Here is a 22,962-nt window from a genome sequence, read left to right as displayed (position 1 = left end):
CCACCTTAGCCACTGTCCTTTCTCTTACAGGGGCCGCAAGCAGATGCACAGGCAAGAGCCAAAACAGGTCACATATTTACTTTCTCATGTTCTTTCCCACCCTCTAATTATTTTCAGCTCAAGGACTCCCTGTATTTAACAGCCTTCAAGGGGTTTCTCATTGACGAATGCCCAATCTGCCCCTGAACCCACAGAAAAGTTCTGCATCCCACAAAGCCCTTTGGCAAGGAGTTCCCAAGTCTACGAGCATGCAGAACTGCACCCTTCCCTTTCCTCTCTACCCAGGTCTCACAAACATCTCATGATGCCTCCTAATTCTTACAGTTATATCAGAAAGCTCCACTTTCTCAAAGAGCATTCCCCAGAAATCACCCCAGGATCTGCATATCTTTATTTCTTACTGATCTGAGGGGAGATAAGGCACTCCTGACTTCTAAGAATGAATTCTTCCCAGTTGTTTCCAGTGAGGTGAGCTTTTCTCTCCAAAAAGCTCACACTTTGCTGTTACTTGCAAAAATCATGCAAGGAACACCTTTCCTTCACAAAGTTCTAAAGGAATTTTTAAGTGCAGTAATTCAGCTTTCCGAGAGGATTTTGCAGACTGCAGAACAGCTTGTGTATTTAGAGTATGAACAGGTACACTGGTTGTTATTCATATCTGCAAATCAAGGAAGAAATGAACTGAGTAGATTTGGTGAGATGTCCTCCTTGCTTTTTTACCATGTTAATTTGCTTAATAATTCAAAAAAGCCACTAATTTGCAACAGGTATATCTCTGGTGCTAGTGCTGTGTATTAAGATTCTTCTGTACTGTTTTATGGTGAGGTTTTTTTTTTTTCCTAACTAACTACTAAACCCTATGTTGTGCAAGACTAAAAATTCCTTCTGCAGTGGGGAAAATTAACTTAAAGCTCAGAAATCAAACATCTGTTGTTTGGTTCTTCTTTTAAGGAAGCAGAATGAGTGGAGAGGCCATTTAATCCCTTGGAGCAGGTAAGTTCTACTCAGAAGGGAAGGAACTCAAGATTTTGTTTACAGTTCCCTGTTGGCAGATACTTTTGCTGTGATATTTGGTAGAAAATCAAAGGGAAACCATTAGAACGCTGTCTTAAATGGCTTCCCTGTTCAAACAAAAATTCTAAAGCATTTCAAAACTGTATAATATGCACAAAAGTCCCCCCAAACCTTGCTGGGTGAATGACTATGTATACTTTTCTTCCATAATGCTTTGAACTATGTTTAACTTGCTTTCTGAAAATTCTCGGATGTCAGCTTGGTATTTCCTCAAGGGCATATAACTAGATTGCTAGAGCCAAGAAGTGGAGGACCAAAAACTACATATATGCAGAGCAGGATTTACATGGGGCTCTCCCAAGATGCTTCACTGTAAAATGTCACACGAGATGTTTGTGGATTGTAAGGGGCCATTTTGGCTCAGAATATTAAGTTGACATGGAATACACATTAGCAGTGATTCCTGTTACAGTGAAATTTGGGCCAGAAAAGGGAGCAGTACTGAGCGTTGCTTAGACCATCACCAACACAGCTTCTAGCTGTATCTTTCTGTGTTCATACAAATACTCATTTGACATGGAGGTGGGATTCCTGGAAGTCCTACCACTTCTGGTCCCTACACTCTGTCCTGAAATTTATTAGCATGGGGCAAACTCTGACTGGTTAAAGCTGAGTCATATTATATTATAGTATACATAGGCTAAGCCTATGGTGGGGGTCTTCAAACTCCTTTTTAGGAAGGGGAAAAGCAAAAGCATGGAAAGGAACAGAAGCCAGGTCTCTTAGGCAGATCTTCTCCTGATCTTTATCACCTTTACTCCATGGGAATTGCATAGATCTACCCTAGTTTCCGCTTGCTCATAGCTGACCTGTTCAGCTTGAACAGGAACATCTTCCTGCCCAGCCTAGTCTTTCTGCTACTGGAATTCACTAAGGATTGTTTGCAACATCATAGCCCATAGCCAAGGAAACGAATGTGATGCCACAAATTTGCTATGATGCTTCACTTCAGGAACAAGCGAAACAGGAGCTGGCAGAGAAGGAACATTTGCTCACACAGACAGATTTGATATTTAGCCAAAATGGCAAGAAATTGTATGAAAGACAAGACAAACAAACAGTTTTGGGAATATCATGTATTTTAAAAGTTGCCTGCAACAGGAGAATGTTAATTTAAAATATACTTTCCTGAAATAATTTCTATTATGTATAGGAGCGTGCTGTTTATCAGACAGTGTGGGATTACAAAGATCTGGATTAAAAAGATCACCAACTTCTGGCTGGTGATTGGGGTGAGCAATAAGTTAATGTACCACGAGGTCTCTCTTTTACAGACCAAAAGGACAGGTAGATGTGCTTGGTATGAAAAGCTGTGCTGTTTTGCAAAGGATAGGAGTCAGTTTAGCTTTTGTGGAGTTGTAGTGAGAGAATTAACCAGAGGAACGCGGTGCAGTACAGCAATTCCTACCGCAAAGCATTCTGCAATTGAGTTCTGAGAGGGAACTGCAAATTCTAACAAATTAAATGATACAGTCATCACCCTCTTTTTTATGGATAGGGAAAGGAGCGAACAGAAATCTAAACGGGCTTGCCCAGAGGGTGCTCAGTCAATGCATAGCAGAGAAAGGGAGAGAAATCCAATCTGATTATGAATCCAGTACTATAGCCACAAGATCATTCTTCTCATCCTGACACAAATGCTGTTTAACACGAAAACTCCTTTTGTGCAAAGGGACATTAACCGACAATGATCTTGCCCAACACGGGAAAACAACTAAGTTTCTCCCAGTGTAGAGTTGTGAACCTTAGAAAGTAGCATTTAGTTTAAAAAAAAGCTCTTTAAAAATCATGGTGTCCAGGATGGCAGTGCCTTAAACTCTGCATTGGAATGAAGGCCACAGATTCTAAACCTTAGAAAGTAGCATTTAGTTTAAAAAAAGCTCTTTAAAAATCATGGTGTTCAGGATGACAGTGCCTTAATCTCTGCATTGGAATTAGGGCCACAGATTCTTACACTCAGGTTCAGTTATGATAGTGATAAAGTCCAACTGGCATGTAGTGGAGGTGGTGTTTTCTTTGGGCAATGAGATATTAAACCCAGCAACTGTCAAGTTCGAGAAAATATTGTGCTGCACTTGTTATGGGTTACCAACCAAACCAAACTGAGATCTGAAATAAGATAATTTCGGGACTGCTTCTGATATCAAGGATGTGTTCTATTAAAAAGGCTTTTTACAGAGGAAAAATGAACCCTCCCAAACCTCATGAATTCCCATTCCCATTGTGTCATCTCACTGAGGAAAATGCTGGCTTTCCAAAGGGATAGGACTCACAGAAATTTTCAACTCCCAGAACATGCCTGGCCACCCAGTAGCAGCAAATCCCCAGTGTGCATCTCCAGGGGCTGTTCCTTCCTTGGACAGCACTAATGTTCATGTTTTGGTTAATGTCACAGCTGGAGAGTTTCACTATTGCTCTGAGAATCATTAACCACCTTGTTGTGATTTTTAGCTCTGGTTCCCAGGAGGCCATGCTGTATTGAACAGCTGCTCCTGGCTCCTGCACCCCTCAGGAGGGCCGTATTCCAATTTTTTGGTAGGGCTGTAACTACATTTTCTTTCTGCAGAGGGCTTTCTGCTAGACCAAAAAAGGGAAGGAGAATGGAGCAAATGCCAACCCCTTTCACTCCACTTCCTTGGCGGAGGTGGGGGGGGGTTCATTCTCTTCCACACAGCTAAGGAGAGAGTCTGGCCAAAATCTAACATCACTCCTGCCTTTGTTGCATAAGTGACTTTCCAATATCCTAAAGCTCTGCAGGGCAGTCAGCCATAACCCAGCGACACTCCCAGAAACCGGTGCACTCGAGCAGTTCGTAACCATGGAAAACACCTTTTTGTGCGGCTTTTGTAAAACTCTGGTGAATCTGCACTTGCTATTTGAAGGCTAATATTTAGTTAAGGAAAAATAAACACCAATGGAAATGGAGGGTTGGTACTGATTGACACACTAAATGGAGACCAGTGGGCCCTTCTGGTAAACTCTCACTGCAAGGCTAAGAACTTCGGTTTGTTCTACTCTTTATTATGTGGCCAACTACTTCCAACTGGCTTTGGTAGATATGTCATATTATTTCTTAGCAATTTTTTCCTATAATCTACTTTTCTGTAAAATTTGTCCCTAAATTAAATTATATGCTTCTTTACAACTCAAGTCACTATTATTCAAAACCCTTACCAAAAAAGAAGATGCATGCCTGAATATGTACAAAACTATACATTTAGACATCAGCGTAGCTAATTAACAAACAGTAATTACTTTCCTGATCTTTTGTTTAAATACCATTAACTGGCTTCTCTTGAGAAGACCTCGATTCCCAATTAACGTGGCAGCTGCCTGCTGAACACTGAGCCGCAGTGACCAGCCCGAGCCCACACCGATGGGTCATGTTCTGCGAAATTCAGCGGACAAATGGCAGTTTTTATGCCAGCTGAGAATCAGGCCAGACACACATTTAGCTTGTTTACATGATCACACTATCACAAAAATTAAGATTAGTGCTAAAATGATGTTGGGAATTTTAGACACCACAAGCTGCCAGTAAACTGAGTCACAACCGTAATGACAAATAGACATTGACCTAGTTTCATTTTTCCCGGTTCTGAAGACAAGGAAATAGCAAGGCATTGCTGACTATATTCAGTGATAACTATGACTAAACATTAACCTTTTAGATTCCACCACTGAATCTTATTGATAGGACTTAAAAGACGGTATCTCCCATCAGAGAGCATCAAAACTTCCTAATAGCACAAGTGTTGGTCTAAGGTCAGAAAGAGGAGTGGAGGGGAGGGAATGAATCAACTTCTTAGCTCAACAAAAATCTGCTGATCAATTCTAGAAGTCCTGATTCTAGAAGATCATGTTCACAATCTTAACAGACTGTCTCATACTAAAACCCATTTTAATTTCTAAGCGAGCCAGAGCATCTTGCTGAGTTTGCAGTTGTGCACTACCGCGTAGCAGAAGGCAATGCAAAACTCCAAGAACTACCAGATTTTAAAAATGTCCCCTGGAACCTGTGCAAATCTCCTGAACAGTATATAAAGCTTTAAAAAATGTAGGCTTCACATGGTCTGAATAGCGAACACCTCTTTGCACATCAAGCAGTGGTTGCATATAGCATTTAAATAATAAGCTTGAAAAGCACACAAAGGGATTTGCTCTTTCGATTAGATTGATTTTTGTTTGTGGATGTTATTTGGACTCCCTTCACTGTGGAACAAGTCCCCTACAGTTGCCATTAAAGCACTGAAAGCTTCCCTTTTGTTTTTAAATGTCAGTTTGAGCATAGCTTCATTAAATCATTTCACAATTAACTCCCTGAACATCCAGACTTTTTTAAAGCATCGAACCCAGCTGAATCGCATTTGTTTCCCAGCAGAGTGAGTCCAAAGTGGTATCCCCAAGTGTGTATCCAGGAATTTGTATATTTGACTTGTGGCTACACTAAATACATATGGGAGCCGTGTGGGTGGTGGAGAGAGGATTAAAGCTTTCTCCCTGGGCCTAAGAAATACCATAGCTTCTTGCCCAAAATTCAAGGCTCGGGAACCAAGTCATAAGTGAAAGACGTCTGGGTTAATCTAAGAAGATTTATTCCCAGAAGAACTATAAACGAAGTGAACTCGAAAGAGTTGTTAGTTTAGCCCAGTATGTATAAGCAGCAATGTTTTCGATGAGGCTATCTGTCTGACTTCCATGTAGTATCTATCCTCTAAAGCCTGACCTGAGATACCAAACTGCCTCCTCATGACAGTAAACAAGATCCCAAAAGTCCCAGCTCTGTGTCACAGTTTAGCTACTGGCTTTGATTTCTCTCATACGTGGTTATGCGAAATGCCAACAAAGTCAGAAATAAAACTGTAACCTTAAGCTAACTTTTGTCTTGTTAATATAAAACCAGCTCGGAATTTTGACCATCACATACAGAACGGAGAGCTCTCCTACTTCCCAAGAGCTACACCAGTCACCACCTCTGAATAGACAACGGACGGTGGTCACAGCACGTTGCGCGCTGCTGTTAGCCCTTGGTTCCCGCTGCATCTATACTTACTTGGAGAAGTGGGAGAGGTGGCCCCTCCTTCTGTTGATGTAGTTGGAGGTTTTGTGTCTGGCACTGGCAGAGGCACAGGCCTAGCCATTGGTGGCGGAGGTGGTGGTGGCAACATTGGGGTAGGAAGGAATGGATTGTGCACCTTGCCTTGGCTGCTACCATTGGGCTGCCAAAAAACAAGCAAACAGACAAAAATTATACTAAAAATCAGCTATTAGGAACCTCTGGTAATAATAATCTAGTTGAAAGCTACGCACAATACATTTACAATTACTTGAGAGGTGGTAAAGAAAGTCTTGTGTCAAATTCTCTATTGACTTCAAGGAACTTTGTCTCAAACCCCTTGAACCTTGTGAAACTACAGAAATTCTCGCTTTTCAACATTTGTCCTATTAGCAACTGATCTGAAGTGCCCTGGATTAAATTCTGCTACTCTTTACATTTCCTGCAGCCACTAAGTCATGCTCAGTGAGACCTGAAGCACTATTTTTGACCCCTTAAATCCCCCAGTTTCATGCCTCTGTTACACCGTTAGGATATCAGTGCTGGGGACTTGAGTGCAAATTTCTTAAAGATACTGCTCATTAAGAGAAAAAACAAGCATTTTTGGTGGTCTTAAAAGTCATGCTGATATCTTATTACAGGAAAATGAATGAGTATATATTAAAGTAACTGCTCTCCCACATCCCTTTCGAGTTAGCAATAGTGTAGCTCCCAGTTTAGTTGCTGTTAGGATCATATGGAGAAATGACTGAACTTAGAACTGCTTCCTTTTACATATTAGGAAAAAAAACCCCCTCCATTTAGTCTGGGATGTGGTCAGTCCTGGCTATTCAAGTGTGATCTTTCAATTAATCACCAGAAAAACCTATCCATAAGTAAAAGTGTTTTCAAGTATCACAAAAATAAGAAGCAGGCTTGGAAAAAAAAAAAAGCCACCCCTTCCCCCAACTTGTTAAGTTTACATTTTAAATGTAACACAGCCTGGACACTTGAAAACCATACGGATAGATGCCAAATACCATTATAAAGAGAAAGTAGGACAGCCTGTGAATCAGGTGTTCCATTTTAGTGACAAAAATGATGAGATCACTTTCGACAGCACTCTACAAATTGATCTCACTGCAGTTCTGGCACTGAGCATTGGCTTTTCCATTGATGATAAAAGCTCAGCTTTGAACACAGATCCGTATTCTAAGTACTGCTAAAGAAAATAATATTTTAATTCCTGTTAGGGTTTCCATTAGCCTGAATTACTGGGGACAAAATACTCATACTGGCAAGAGCTTGGGACCTTATTTTCATTTCACCAACTTTGGCACTGACAAAAGGCCTTAAAGTCATGTAGGTGCAAATCACAGTTGTGCTAGAGCAAAAATGGTTCAGGGCATAAATTAAGACTCAAATTCATCTGCGTTTAACTTAACAGCACTCCCACTGACTTCAAAGACTGCAGTTACCAGTGTTTGCAGTAAGAAGCAATCCTTCAGGGATGTTTATTTTTCCAGCATCCAGTACCTTTAATAAACTAATATATTAGTGACATCTCTCAAACACTATCTTGTCTCACAATTAGGTCCCTTTCCTGCCAAGAAGACCCCTGCTGCATGTTCATTGTGAGTGTGCTAACAGTTCATAATGCTGAATGGTTTGGGATAAATTAAGCAAATGAATACTCAAGGAAAAAGAAAAGCACTATATTGATTTGTTGTCTAGACATAAATGTATCTGCTAACATATTGCAGACATTATTCAAAGCCAGGGCTGGCTGGAATAAGTAGAGTCAGTTTTTCTGCTAGGGAAAGGAAAGCATGGAGAACAATATAGCTTATTAAATAACTGCAATAAATTAGATGCTAATAATTAAACTAATTCTCATTAACACTTTCAATCGTATGTATGTCAGGAGAGAAACAGTAATTTTGCCAGTTATTACTTCATTGGCTGGAAAAAGTTACATGCATTACATTTCATGAAATATTCAGACCATTATTTTAGATTTGATTTACATAAAATTTATAAATTCTGTATTTGACTGGAATGCTATTTCAATAATAGCAAGATGATTCACTTTATTTGATTAAAAAAAAAAAGAAAATGGTTATTTGAAGCTTTGTAACTCTGCTTAATTTTTCATAGAGATAAGGGGAAAAGATAACTGCTTACAGAAATAACAAACCATAATAAACTGTACTTTTAACATCTTGAGTTCAAGTACTGGTCAACTTGATCTAAAGTGCTATAAGGCAGTATTTTTTTTTTTTTTTAATGAACTTAGCTGATCTGAAACATCTGTTTCTCACCCTCCCTTTTCCTGCTCCTTCCCCCCTCCACTCTCCCCTGAACTTCAAAAATAATTAATAAAAATTATTCTGCCTTCATATTTTGTTAACCCTGGTTCCACGAGGGTTACAACGCATGCAGCAAAGTCATTTGTGGAGGGACTCAAAAGGTCACTGTATCACCGCCTTCTCTGACAGTTTAAGCTAATTTCACCACAATGTGGTCGGGTGGTTTTTTGGGGAGGTTTTTTGTTGTTTTTTTAAAATATTTTTGCAGTAGCAACATTTTTTAATTTTTTTTTTTTCCTTCCAACATCTATTCAAGGTGTGTTCCTGTATCCAACATGCTGTTAAAATAATCCCATAATCCCATGGTTAATTTTACATAGGACAAACACTTCTGAAGAAATAAAAACGGCTTCCTTACATTTAGGAACCCCACCTGTCCAGCCTGCTGACCAGCGTCGGGGCAGACAAGTTGGACAAACTCTTTCAGAGTCTCCTGAGGATGATAGCGGATTGCTGGGTGTGAGAAGTATGGCCCAGGCTGTTGAATAATGGGTGATGTTGGAAAATGAAGAGTCGATGGTGTTGCATGTGGACTTGCTATAGGAAAGAAAACAAAGAAGTTATATAGAGTTTTGCCTTTGGAATATAAAACACTTTAAATCTACTGTATTTTTACTTTTAGTCTTTTTAAAAATGTACAGTATTGTTTATACATCTGATCTTCACAATTAATATATTAGACCACATTGTGTCCTACACTCACTTCATCTAGATCCTGAAAACAAGTGGAGCCAGACATTTTAAAGGATTTTCTGTGTTTTTAGTGGACACGTATAAAGGAATCAGCAGTCCTTTGTAAAAGTGAAAACTATCCATCACCTTAAAAGCAGTCCTCATCAATCAGGCAATAAAAAATATATATTTGGGTTGATTTAATTGACTTTTCATATAACTTGGATTTGCACATATGAATCCATTTTATATTGTACTATAAATGGTAGATAATTTAAAGATGGTCTAACACTTCCTGCTGTTGGGGGTTTTTTTCCACCTCAGTTTAGGAACATTTATTTTAAGTAACGTGTTTTCATCTAATGAACATGCACAAAGAGGCAAGATCGTTTTGAAAATTACATTTACATTTCTCCTGAATAATGTTAGGATCAAATCTTCAGCAAGCCCCCAGCTTGCATTCAGGGATGAAGTTTAATTTGGTGAATTTATGGGCCAACAAGCCAGCTGGAAAATGTACTACAGTGAAGGTGTAAAGGTGTAATGTACACAAGTCCATTGGCAATGACCGATTTCACCCTCAGCTGATTTCAGCAGAACTACAAGTGCAGCTGAAGAACCTTATGGTCTACTATGTTATGTGACACCTTTGCCCAGTTCATTGGCCTTCAAGATACATTGGGTGGGACCCTTGTAGCTAACAGTGGTTTCCACTGTTAGTTGTCACCATGAAGTAGCGACTGCTGCCATTCACAGTACGATGAATTCTCCCTTTCCCCTCTAAAATGAGAATTCACTTTTTCTTTAGAATGGCCAGTTAATCTGGTTGAGCAGGAGCTCATCTGTAAATCATAGTTTATGTCTCACCAAACAGTCATCATGACATCCCCGTTGGTCCCTTGGCATGCTCTCCTAGTAGTCTTTCAAGGGTGTCCATGTGCATGTACTGCACTTGTACACCACACATAACCATTTAGATAAAGGCTACGCCAGGGAGATAATATCCTACGGAAACTTGTGTGTTGGCTTTGAAACAAGTTAAATCTACAAGAGGGGAAAAAACAGCCTTTGGCACTTTTGGAAAAATTAAGAAAGATGCAAGAAAGTTAAACTAAAATCAAATACAAACGAGCACTCATTTCGTGATGAATGTTATGAAAAAGCCTCAGTTAAATAAAAGCTAAAATCTGCTTCTTAGTCTTGTTCATCGTCAGTTTAATAATACAACACTTTATTAATAATTTTTTTTCTTAAACATTATTAAACCATGAGCAAACTCAGAGCCTGAAGATGTGGATAAAACATACTCGGAGAGCAGCAAGGAAACCAACTGCATTATCCTATAAACATTCCTTAAGGGTTGGCTGAGCAGCACTTCTATGTACTTCTTTCTCCACGACTGGATAAGAATGATTGCTTGGATACCACCACCAAAAAGAGCTGCACTCATGCCTGGGGTGCTGATATGGGATGAATATGAAGCTCTCATCCTTGCCATGAAAAGCCCCCCTGTACCCTTGTTAACCCCATAAGTCCTACCAGTCTGCTCCACTTAATACTTTTTCAAATATTCACAACAGAAAAAGAAACACCTACTAAATCTGTGATACTAAATGGGAAAGTACCACTGAAAGGAAGCATGGAGATGAGGAACCAAAAGGTAACATGCAGCCTTCAACTATCTCCAACGAAAGCAGATGTCTATCCAGTTAATCTCTTCCAATAGCATGGGCTATACCTATCTTGTAACAGCCAGATACTGTGGTACGTGGGCTGAACTGGAAAACAGCATCTTCCCACAGCTGCACTAGCTCTGCAATGCTCCACTTGGGAGAAGGAAACAAGAAGCAGCATATCCCACACTCCTTGTTATGGAAATGTTGACAGTTATTCCATAGCCAAGGCAAACACCTGTGTGCCCAGCCTGTTCAACCTGTCTGCACATCTGGGCTTATCTCTTGGGTTTTTTTACAAACCTAGTTAATTATTTCTTATTCGCTTTTAAGACAAATAGTTTTGTTCTGAGTTTGCATCTTAAATTATGGTACATTTGAAAACTCTTCAGATAAAGGACCCAAAGCTTCAAAGGAAGAAATAAAGGCTATTTTCCTGTCCCCAAACTCCTGGGAGAGGCTGTAACTTTGAAGTGTGCTATTAAAGGTAGAGATAATGTGGGATTCACCTTAGTAAATGTGGGTGTTTACCATGGAGCTAATTATCTTAGAATCAATGGAGAACTAAAGAGAACTAATGGTGTCTCAGGAGCCCTTCATCTCATCCAGAAATAGACCACTGCCTTTGACTAGACTTCATTAACCACACTGACTGACTCACCAGTGGACGTGAAGGGAGCCCACCAGCACTGGCTCCAAGGTAGATACCTCCAATCTCTGCATGCACCTTCAGTTAGGTGAATTCCACCCAAACTGTCAGTCTCTGAACTCACTTACGCCAACCCCTGAGGTGTAACTGCTTTAATGACATTTACATCATAGTCACTGTACAGGTATGAACGTATCATCACCTTCTCCTGGAAGCAACAGTCATTTTAGAGCTTGTCAAAATATTTTGCCACAAGTACTTGTTCAACAAAAGTTGGTGGTAATCATTTTGATGACTACAACAAAATTTTCATTAGCATACAACATTCCTTTTTTTGATGTAAAACTTATTCTTCCTCCATTCCTTTGTATCTTTCCTAGTTTCCCCTTTCCTTGCATGCCAAATGAAACATGAAGGATGAAGATAAAAGTGAGAAATGAAAATATATGTGGCAAACATCTAATTAAGTAAAAAATACATTTTTTTTTAACATTTATAAAATGAATTTAGCACCAGCTCTGTTAATACTATTTGAAATCGTTATGCAACTGCACTGTCCTTTGTACACATCTGGGAACAAATTCATTCCTTTTCTTCCACTGTGAAAAGCAGATAGAAATGCTATTTCAATCAAACAAGAAGGAATACAAAATTCTACTGATGGAACATGTGGAAATTCAAAGCTATGCCTGAGACCACACTGTATTTAGCTTTTCCAAGATATGGCTCTTCATTTAGTAATTGGATTTGCTATGAAATACTTGTAGGCATGTAAGTATTGGATCATTCTCTATTGCCTTGACCTCCTCAGCATGTCAGGGAAGAAAACAAAGTGGAAAGCATTTGTTGGTGATCTTCCCAAAGAGAGAGAGAAGAAAAATGAATGCAGAAATGATTAAAAATAATTCAGGAAAGTAAAGTGCCACAAGAAGGAGAAAGTGGCTCCTCTTCAGAGTCTTGGACAACTCCTCAGCACAGCCTTGAAGGGCTTTGTGCTGATCACAGGAAAAACTGAGGGAAGGAAACAAGACCAAATAGGCATCATTCCTCAGTTTGTGCCGTATACTGACATGCAAGGTTCATTTTCACAGAGCAGGTAGATTAGCTTAAGAAGTAATGAATGGAATGAGGATCTCCAAAAGGTTTGGTTTTGCGGTCTCTGACAAGAAAATAACATATTTCTCAAGTGGCAAAAGAAAGGGCTGTTTGATCAGAGGAAGAATCTACTACTATTAAACTGATCAACATTACAAGTGTGCCTGCCTTATACTAGAGAGAGGGAATTAAATGCTAAAGTCTAAAAACTGCTGGGCCAGATACAGACTGTTACTCTGACAGCTGTGGTCACCAACTCTGGTGTATGTAAAAGTGGCCTTTCAAACAAGTTCTTAGTGCAGAACACAACAGTGTTTCCAAATACATGGATCCTCACAAACATTTTAAATCAATTAAAGGACATAAGGTAGTGGAGCAGGTTGCTATTTTCCCTGTTTGCCTCTAAAAGGGGCAAGTGACCATGGACAAGGCCCTTCAGTCATGATTTTCAGAAAAGCTTAATAAAAATTATTAAGTCATTGCTTCTGAAAGCGATGCAAGTTTTCCTGTGTATAAGAAGGGGCTATTACTACTTATGTGCTGCTGATGGGATATTCCAAGTCTCAATCAGCGACTGTAAATTCTTTGAGATCTTCAAATGGAAGATAAAACAGGTCTTTGTCTATTATTTATTTACTTATTGACTTATTATTTATGTATCCCTAAGCAGCTCCATGCTGCCAAACCATATTTCTCTTGGCATCTTTCAGCCTGTGACATTTATATTTTATTATTGACCTCACTAAATGACATAAAAGATAAGTTCTGCAACCTATGAAAATGTGTGTATTCCAGATCAGAACTTAATTTCTACCTGCTGTAGGTATGGAGGAGTTGGACTATCTGGTGTTATTAAATCTATTATTTGCGTGGGGGTTGGAGGCAGGAATTCTCCTTCCATCTCAAGGCAAGCATAAATATTTCAAAGCACACATGATTCTAATTCCATTGAAGCTCATCTGAAACATCCCAGAGTTTTTATTGAAAATGAGATGATAATGTATGGTGGCCTGCAACAGATATACCAGTATTTTAAAACAACTGCTATAGGGCCAAGTAATTATGCAGTACAGCTGTTGCGTGCTATACTGGATTTTTGAGTGTTTTATGAGTTCGTGGTGCTGTGTAGCACAGAAGTAAGAGGATTTTTCAGAAAGCTGAATTCAAACATCTGATTATGCAGGCCAGTCTTGTCTTTTCCCTTCTTGATTTGTAGTAGCCAATAACAAAGTAACTAATAAAATACGTTGCATTCATCGATCGGGTGAGCACTTCACATGTCTAAGGTAAATGAAGAAGAGCCAAAAACTGTGAATGCTATTCAACTGAATGATCAGATAATAAAGAATCAGTTAATTTGCAACAGGTTTTAGTTTTCTTCAGATGTTTAGTACCCTTCTCAGGCCTGGAACAAAGGAGCAGTCCGAATAAAGACGTGTGGGATCCTTTCTCCCAGGGAGAGCTCATTGATGCAGTAAAGGGACTTCACCTGCAGTGCTCAGACAGAGCTCTCCACCAGCACAGCCCAACATATGGGGGAGACATATTGATCCATCCACCTTCCATCTCCTCTTCCAAAAAGCCTTGCCAACCCCTTCAAGTCCAGATGACTGGATGAAATTTGATTCTTCATAAAAGACTTCATGTTTGAAGTCTTTGAAGGGGTCATTTAGTGTTATTCTTCTCAGGAAAAACCTACTATCGCCCTGCATTCCTCGCTTGTTCAAAGAACTAGTGGTCTGGGGAATCAAAACTACTGTTCCTCCACAGGCACGAGGGCTAGTCCATCAGACCAGGCCAACAGTGGATTGGCTTCACTAGGGCGCAATGCTCAGATACCTCCTCTAGAAAGTGATAATTAAGTTTACTAATAGCTCATTAAACATTGATCAGTCTTCCTAGAAATAGTAACATTATAATCATAATGAAACAGGATCATTTTTATCAGCTTGTTTTTGAGGCCATTATAATTGGCTTCATTACAATTAAGAAAGTATTTTTTTAAAAGTCATTTCCCTGGAAATGTTATAGAACAGTTTGTTCTGCTAGATATTTCCACTTCAGGTTTCTAAGTTGCTTTAACTCCCTGCATGCTGTAAACTTTCTCCTAGCATTTAAGTGATGCAAGTGCCAGTTCAAATTATGCAAGATGTATCCCACCCTTTGTACCCCAAAGGTACTTATTCTGAAAATTGACCATATTAGAGTACTAATTGGCTAAGCCACCATGCTGGCTGATGTGAAATGCTTTCAAACACTATGAAACAGCTGTGTTTATCGGAAATATGAAGAGTGACTTTTTAATAAGGAGATCTGGCAATAATCCAAATTTGTTGAAAGGAACTTACACTTCTGTGTATAATACAATACAAGAGGTAAAGAATAGAAGCCTAAAACAATAGCTTTAAGCCCACAGATTTTTGTGATGAAAGCAGTTACCCAAACAAGAAAAAAAAAAATAATTAAGAAACTTGGGCTGGGATTTGCAGAGGTCCTGAGAGAATTCATTAACTGCTTTTGAATTTCAATGGGAGCTGCATCCCCGTAACTCTTTCAAAGGTTTCTGAAAGTCTCCATTTTTCTTACTGCCCATTAGGAAAAGACTTTTTGGGTGATAAATGTAGAGCAAATGCTTATTCAGGTTAGCAAGGACTCGCCTCTACTTAAATATTAAGCTGTTGAGGGTAGGACTGACCAGACCTAGGGGCAGCCCTTTGAAGGGAATTCAGATCAGTGGAAAACTGAAGTATTACTTAAGTCCCATAATGGTGCAAAGGGGCTGGTTAGGAACATGTCTGTCAGGTCCATAGGTGAGCTAAATTCAAACTGATCCTATCCTGCATTCCCATTTGCAGTGACAAGGCTGGGAAATCATGGGCCAGGAGAACAAAAATAGGCTTTACCCTCTTAGCATGGGTAAAATGTAGGTATCACTGATACTTCCACATCATGTAGGCAAACGTAGATGAAACATTCAAAATACAATATAAGCAGCTGACCAATGCAAGAGATATACAAATACCCTAAATATGATGGATGGAGGATCTGTTCCTGCCCAGGGACATCATAAAGAAGGACTGAACTGCAGAACGTCCACCTCTCAGCTCCAGAAGCCAAGTGCAGGTGGCCGGCTAAGCGCTGCTGAAAAAACCAGACCCATGGTATCTCCAAGCCCGGGCTGGCTATCAGTCCCTTTTTGCTGCTCTGAAGAGTGGCATAAGGCACCTGGACCCTTTGTTCACAAATACTCTGTAAGAAATTTTGCAGTAGCAAGTGGGAGGCAGAATGACATTTTGCCAGGGCCCACGGAGTTCCTAGCAAAAAAAGAAAATATGTTTAAAGCTGTGTTTGGGCACAGGGTTTATTGGTGTACTCTGGATTGTGAGTATTACAGGCTGCTTTTGAAAACTTGTGGAACTGAACTGAGCGCTGGTTCCAGATCCTGTCATAGGCAGGGGGCCAGTTAAATTAGCTATTTTGAGCAGACTGTTTTTAAAACATGTCAAAATTCTTCTTTCTTTGGGAGATCAGAATACTATAGAACTGATTACATAGGTATAGAAATAAAAATCATACCTATAGAAAGCACTCCTCCCTTCCAAGATCATAGCTAGCAGTAAAAAACCCCTAATTTAACCTATTTGTAGAATTGCTACTTCACATCAAATGCTGGCAACTTTTGCATATTATTATTGTTTTTAATACACATGATGCATTCCCATATATAAGATAAAAACTACTGCTAGGAGAATATATCATGTCTTTCTTATAATGAAATGCAGTTGATAAGTTTACAATAGAAATGTAAATTCTCTTAAAAACCACAACCTTTATGTGTGTGATGATATAATTCTGCTTTGATACTAAAAAGGGCATGGTAATGGAATCTGTGACTTTGGAGTGATATATTGCTGTTAAGTTAATAGGACTCCACATTCCCATTTCTAATATCAGTGGTTTTTTTCCCCCTTTCATTCTGTAGATGGTAAGCTGATACTACATAAACATTGTTAAAGCTATAGTTCCACGCTACAGTAATTCACTTAACTTTAACATGATTTATGGTTCTGTCAATAGAGGAGGTTGAAAATCCAGAGCTCTGATGCTTAAACATGGGTTCCATATTTAAAGCAATAATGTGCTTTTTGTGTGTGTTTGAAGCTAGAAGAATTTAGCATAAAGCAGAGATAAAAATATTATAGCTCACTGCACTGTTTGAAGCATATAGTTTAACTTCACGGATCCATCAGAGAGAGCAAAGAAACTGAACACAGAATCAGTAAAAGCATGGATAAAATCCTTTCGTCCTGTAGCACTTTATTTTTATATTATTTTTTAGGGATGCATGAAATCCTATTAGTTTTTTTTAACACTCCCCCCCTTTTTTCATTCTTTCACTCAGTTAGATCAGCTCCTTTTGTCAGGATGAGTTTAAATCTGGGTCCACTGTGTTAATCACCCCCCATTCTTCTTTCTGGCACTTACCCTCCAGGCATTTTGCCTCTTTAGGAGATTAAGCGACCAAGTCATCTTGTTGCTCTAACATGTCCTCACTGGAGCAACATATTAACACAATTCCTCTGCAAAAGAGCCCTCTTTAGAAGTTTGCTGCAGGGATGACAAATTAACCCAGCATGGTGTCCCACACATCTATCTCAGTACAAATTATTAGTGTAATAGAGCTTTTAGTTATGCATTTATCTAGTAATTATTGAACGGTTATACAAAACGAAGCTGAGCAATCACGGCCCTTTATGAGGCAATCTCAGTGGGTGGCCTTACAGTTAATTTAGGATAGGACTGTCTAAGCAGTTCACTCATACACAAATTAGCTGAACAGCCTGCTCCTTTAAATATTTCCTATGTCACAGGCTAACTCTTTACAATACAACAAAGGTAGAGTTTTAATTACATGGTTCCTGACTTTTGTTTAGCTGAAGCTTTAACCGTTTGCAAGCCTTCCTCTCTGCCCTCCCCTGCCTGGGAGATGGGAGTAGATGGCAGTTTGGGTAGGGTATCTAATAATTACTAAACCTTGACCTTGAGGCCATCTGTTAGGAAACTGTTTTTCCTTCAGCATGGTATTATTTCAAAGTGAGTGGAGAAAATCAAAATCTTCACCTACAGTCAGCTATCCTGACACTGTAAACTGGAGCATTCCTTCGGGCTGTGGCAAAAGCCGTGCTCATCTCTTGGTCAGTGTTATGCTTTTTGTGGTTTCTACTCAACTTTCTTACCCTTGTGGTGTGGCTCTCTCCTCTTTTGGCTGTCTTACATTATCATCCCTGATCTAAGGTGTCTGTATCAGAATGAACTTGCACCACTTTGTTTTTGTCAAAATTCAGAGGAAAGTAGAAGGTTACACTGGTCTGCCAGCTGTCAGCATCGAGGAGCAGCCACGGAGAGTTGTATGGAATAGGATAATACAAAATGTCCTTTTACACTGTGTAGAAGGAATTATCACTTTGATTCACTCAAAGCTGGCTGACAGGACAGCTAACAAGCACTGATATTTTGGTGACCCTGTGGAGAATTTTGATAGAGAAGGGCATAATATCTTCCCAGATACATGACAAAGTTTTTGCCACTTTGGCACAAACAGAGAGTACTATCCTGCAGAGTTTCCCTGGTAGGCCTTTCCCTGATAAAAATCTCAAAGGCAATGCTTATTATGGAGGAAATTAATATAATGGGAAGCACACCACTAGTTGACTTTCATCCCTTCTTCTCTTTCTGCTCACAAACCCAGTTCCTTGGGTTCTTCCCTTTGTGCTGTATTTCTTGTTTCTTGTAATCGAGTTTCTCCTTCATTTATCTTCCTAACATACCATCTCATTCTTATTTTTTTTTTCTTTCCTTGCCTTTTCTTCCTTGCTTTTTGGCTTGCAGGATCTATGCTGTCGTATTCTGTGGAAATGCTTGAATGCTCTACAGCACAGGCTGCCGTATACCCCAGGTTTACAAGATCGTGGTCAATTTAACGTTTCAGCCAGCTCCAGATATAAAGTCACTAGAGTGTAAGTAGCAATACATGGAAACCTAGAACGACTTATGTAAATAATGCTGTCACTGCTGTCACTGTCTGGTAAAGAGCTCAAGCAGGCTAATGTCTGGGAAACTTTGTAAGATGCCAGCAATACGTGATGGCTTTGCAATACTGGAGTATTGTGGTGAGCTACACTGACCACCAAATAATCTAACTTGCAGGTAACAAAAGTATGTTGTGTAGGAGGTGGAGATCTAACTGCTTGAATTTTCAATGCTTTGAAGTAAATTCTAAAACTGATACTGATTCTAAAGCCACCCTATAGGTGATCAATTTACCATCTGCCAGACACTGAATCCTAACCACACTGGTCCAGAGAAGACATATGGTGCATTCATAGAGTCATGCCCAAAAAACTGCCATCATCAAGTGAGGCTCCATGAATCACTTTGCTAGCTTATCACCAAAGAAACTTGGATCTTACCACCATCTGTTGGAACTACTGAGGAGTCACTGAAGCATTGGCATCCATGTGCCAGCACTCACTGCACATCTGGTCCTTTGGTCAGCCAGCTCAGATCCTCTCTGCTGGCTACTGCCCAGCTGGGTTGAGTACTGGCAGCAGCACCAATGCAGAGAGGGAACTAGTGCGCAGCCTTTCGCAACGCAGTACAGCACAGACAATTTCATCAGAACAGAGGTTTTCCAACTGGTTCATTGAATGGAGCACCTTATAGCTAAGAAATCCTCTTAAGGATCTACTCCTCCTCCAAGCACGTTTTGTTTCCAAAATGACTCATTGTGGGGATCACTGGGAAGGGCGCTCAGTATCCTGGGATACCCCAGCATAAGACATGCACTATGTTCTAAGGAACGTTTGGAAGCGTGTGAAAGATTCGGGAATATTCCTGAGAAGTTATAAATCACTGGTTGTCAATGACAACACCTGCCACGAATAGTCTACAGCTTCTTCGCTGCTGTCTATTTTGATCGTGCTTTACAAATGCATCTCATATACACATCCAAGTGATAAACTTGCACATATGAACATCAGAAAGAGATTGAACCCTCTTGTAATCGTCCCATTGGCTGAGGAGCTTACTGTGATGGTGACCTACTTACTCATGACTTTCCTATCTCTGAAATATCTCTGCAGACTGAAGATTAAATCCTGCTCTTACTTTTCTGAAGACCACTCAGAATGACCTGCCACTGACCATTTACATAATGCATATATATCCAAAGAGAACGTAATGTGTGTGTACTACACCTATCATTTCTGCAGAAAGGTACAACTTCCAGTAACTAATGGTGAATATGAATTGCTCAAAGATTATATCCTCTTATATGATTGCATTATACTCTTTATGTTGCCACTTTTGATACCTGAAAAGCTTCTCTCTTCTGCTTACTGTCCTAAAGTACACCAGGGGCAATGGGATAAAGAACAAAGCTGGATTTGCAGAAAATAATCCATCTCAGTATCTTACCCTTTACTAATAGAATGATTGTTGTAGAAGAGAAATAAACACAGCCAGTGTGCTGTGGAAGAAGAATACTGAAGAGGAATGTCCAGAAAGAACAAAGAACGAGGTCTGGAACAAGATTTTTCCAGGATGATGACACTTAAAGAATCCATGGATGGATTCAGAGGGAATTTTTCCTCAAAGTCTGTAAGACTCTGTGAAAAAGCATAAAATAGAAGATGCTTCTAAATGATGTTGCAGAAGAACAGTTTTGGTTAACTTGTTAGGAACCATGATGTTTAGAAATTGTGTGACTTCTCTGTGGAGTTAGTAAAAACATCTCCTTCTAAACAAACAAAATTTGAGAACTGTAATAACTGTATTTGCTCTTTCAAATTCTGGCTGTCTTTGAATGTTCTTCTCACACAGCCAATGGAGATCCCCTGGTGCACAGAAAAAGTCTTGTAAAAACAGACTGTAGATGAGATTTAAACAAGACCTCACCAGTGATACATTTACTCACATTTCCTCTCTCAACCACACAAAAATCTAAAATACAGAGGGTCTAAACAGGGGTAGACAAAGGCATTCAATGATCTTAAAAAATAAGTATGAGGCAAAACATAGCTAAATAAAGAAAGGTCTATTACCTAATCAATCAACAACTCAGATCTAAAAGGCTGAACTTCTAAAAGATAAGAATTCAGAGTCAGCTGATGTGCACTGAATATAATGTTAATGGAACATTCATATTATTCATACTTATATCACCAATTATCAAGGCTTTTAAAAGAAGATCTATATGCCAGATAGCTCAGATCCAAATTTCAAGGGAAATCTGTGTAGAACTTAGATGCCTAAATATCTTCTGAAGATCTTGGTGTGTGTCTAAGGGTAATAAATAATTTTCATGGTATTAACCACAACAAATCAAACTACAATAAGCAGACTTAACAAAGCACAAAAAGCCATGAAGTGCAATTCTGACCTCACTTCAACTTAGTGCAATTCCACTACTTCACACCGCATCACCTGGACTGTGCAGACAAAGAGGCTCCTCCTGGTTTATGCTGCCCTCAGTAAAACCACACTAATGCCAAACAGACATTTCAAAGTAATTTCTAGTACGAATTGCTAACATGTCTTTTTATGCTTCACCATTTGACCGATTCCTTAATAATCTTCTCTAAATGACACTAAATTTCACAGCAGAAAGAAACATGTCACAACCATTCTTTCCTATTTTTATATCTTCCAAAGAGGTTTGTAAGAAGATTCATTCATTTGTGTGTATTACTATGCCCAAGTGTGTTCCTTTTCAAATGTGAACTAAGTATTGCATTTAGTTTTCTAGGTTAAATGCAAATGTGTCTTTCTAACAAAAATGCATAAGCATATCCAGACCCAGAGGACATCTCTCTTCCTCAGAAAGTCAGTCAGAAGAGTACTGTGAAGAAAACCAGCCAAAGCATTGCAGGAACCAACTTCAAAGGAGTCCCCTAACAAGGTGGTTCTTCAGCTCACTGATACCAACGACACGAGCACTGAATGACTAGCAGGAACAAAGCCATAGTGCTGGAAGACAGGCGTGGTTCAGAAGTGAGTGATGGGTCCCTATCTCGAGCAGGTAGACTGAATATATGTCATGGATGGACACAAGCAGAAGACACTCTCTGTAACACATTCTATCCCTTTCCCCACCCTCTTCAAATAAAACCCCAAGCCCCCAGAAACCAGCGTTTCCACCTTAGGCACTGCTGAACGGTCATCAGGAGTTTTACCAAACAGCCCAGCCTAGCACAACCAAATGAAGGTCTTGACAACTAAAATCTCCGGGTTATCAAGCTTCTGAAGCACAGCCTCTCACTGGGTGGGTCACACATGGCGATGACTTTCCATGGAAAGGCGCTGGGATGGAGACTGGGTGCTGTGGCTAACGTTTAAGCTCCCTGGGGACTCTTGGGTTAGGCCTCACCTCTGGGTCCTGTAATGACAGGTCGATGGTGCTGTGTGAAAGCCGTTCCAAGGGAGGAGGTCTGCGAAGGCGAGGGACTGCTGAAACCAGACTTCTCTGACTTCTTTAATGTAGTTGGCGTTTTTTATTCCTGGCAAGAATGATTGATAAGTGCAATTTAATAATGCTAGGTCATGGAACGACAGCCTATGCATTGTGAAAGTGGGTGCAGAAGCAGCTAGATAAACTTAAAGGACAAATGAAATGGAATATAACAGCAAGCTGAAAGCTCACTTTTATTTGTAGTCTTTTTTGAGGCAGAAGCAGCCATGGTTTGCTCTGAGCAAGGAGTACAAAAAGGCAGCCATATTTTTCTTTGAAATCTGAAATATGGAAAAGATGCAGCTTATTATTGCTACTGAAACCTACTCTGCTTTATTTTTAGAAATCTGTAATAGCTGGAGCATTTGGATTTTTACAGGCTTTTTATGAGTTCTGTCTTTCACTCACTGGTTTAGTAGATTATTGCAAATGGATCTTTTAAATGTGTGGCACGACTCAAGGCACAGCTAGAGAGTGAAGTTTTCTGAGTTCAAACTCTGCCTCTCCTTACTCTCCTGACTTCAAAGGTATTTGAAAGTAATATATTTATGTGGCTCCCTTTTGCTTTCAGATTTTTTTTTTAAAGGGTGAATGGTATTTGTGTTTTGATATTAGAAGCCACGCTGGAATTATTTCAGAGTTGTTATTACGCCCTTGAACTATATCAAAGGCTTCCAATGAAAATCAGAGTTAAGTTGCCATTGGGTGAAACCTCTCCTGTGGACAGGCAGAAATGGTGTGACGCTAACATGACTGGTTTGTTATAATCTGTAAGAATACCTCCTGTTGATATTGTATCAAGCCCGTGGCACCAAAGAAATTAGTGGAATTAATCTATTGCAATAGGCTCTTAAAATCTGTGCCTTTTCTGCATACGATTTATGCTT

At 39.6% G+C, this 22,962-nt stretch overlaps 1 protein-coding gene across 1 annotated transcript in view; it reads right to left on the bottom strand.

Moving 5' to 3' along the window:
• Positions 1 to 22,962, bottom strand: part of LOC104527550 (nuclear factor 1 A-type) — a gene marked incomplete at both ends in the record, with an annotated part of 88,231 nt that overhangs the window by 1,332 nt on the left and 63,937 nt on the right. The window contains 2 exons of the mRNA XM_010171294.1: positions 6,128 to 6,293; positions 8,852 to 9,015. Of these exons, the coding sequence (XP_010169596.1) occupies positions 6,128 to 6,293; positions 8,852 to 9,015 (330 nt within the window). The remainder of the gene's footprint in view (positions 1 to 6,127; positions 6,294 to 8,851; positions 9,016 to 22,962) is intronic.

This window comes from Antrostomus carolinensis, unplaced genomic scaffold (assembly GCF_000700745.2).
Source record: "Antrostomus carolinensis isolate BGI_N321 unplaced genomic scaffold, ASM70074v2 scaffold21517, whole genome shotgun sequence".
NCBI lineage: Eukaryota > Metazoa > Chordata > Aves > Caprimulgiformes > Caprimulgidae > Antrostomus > Antrostomus carolinensis.
This window is presented reverse-complemented; position numbering and strand designations above follow the sequence as displayed.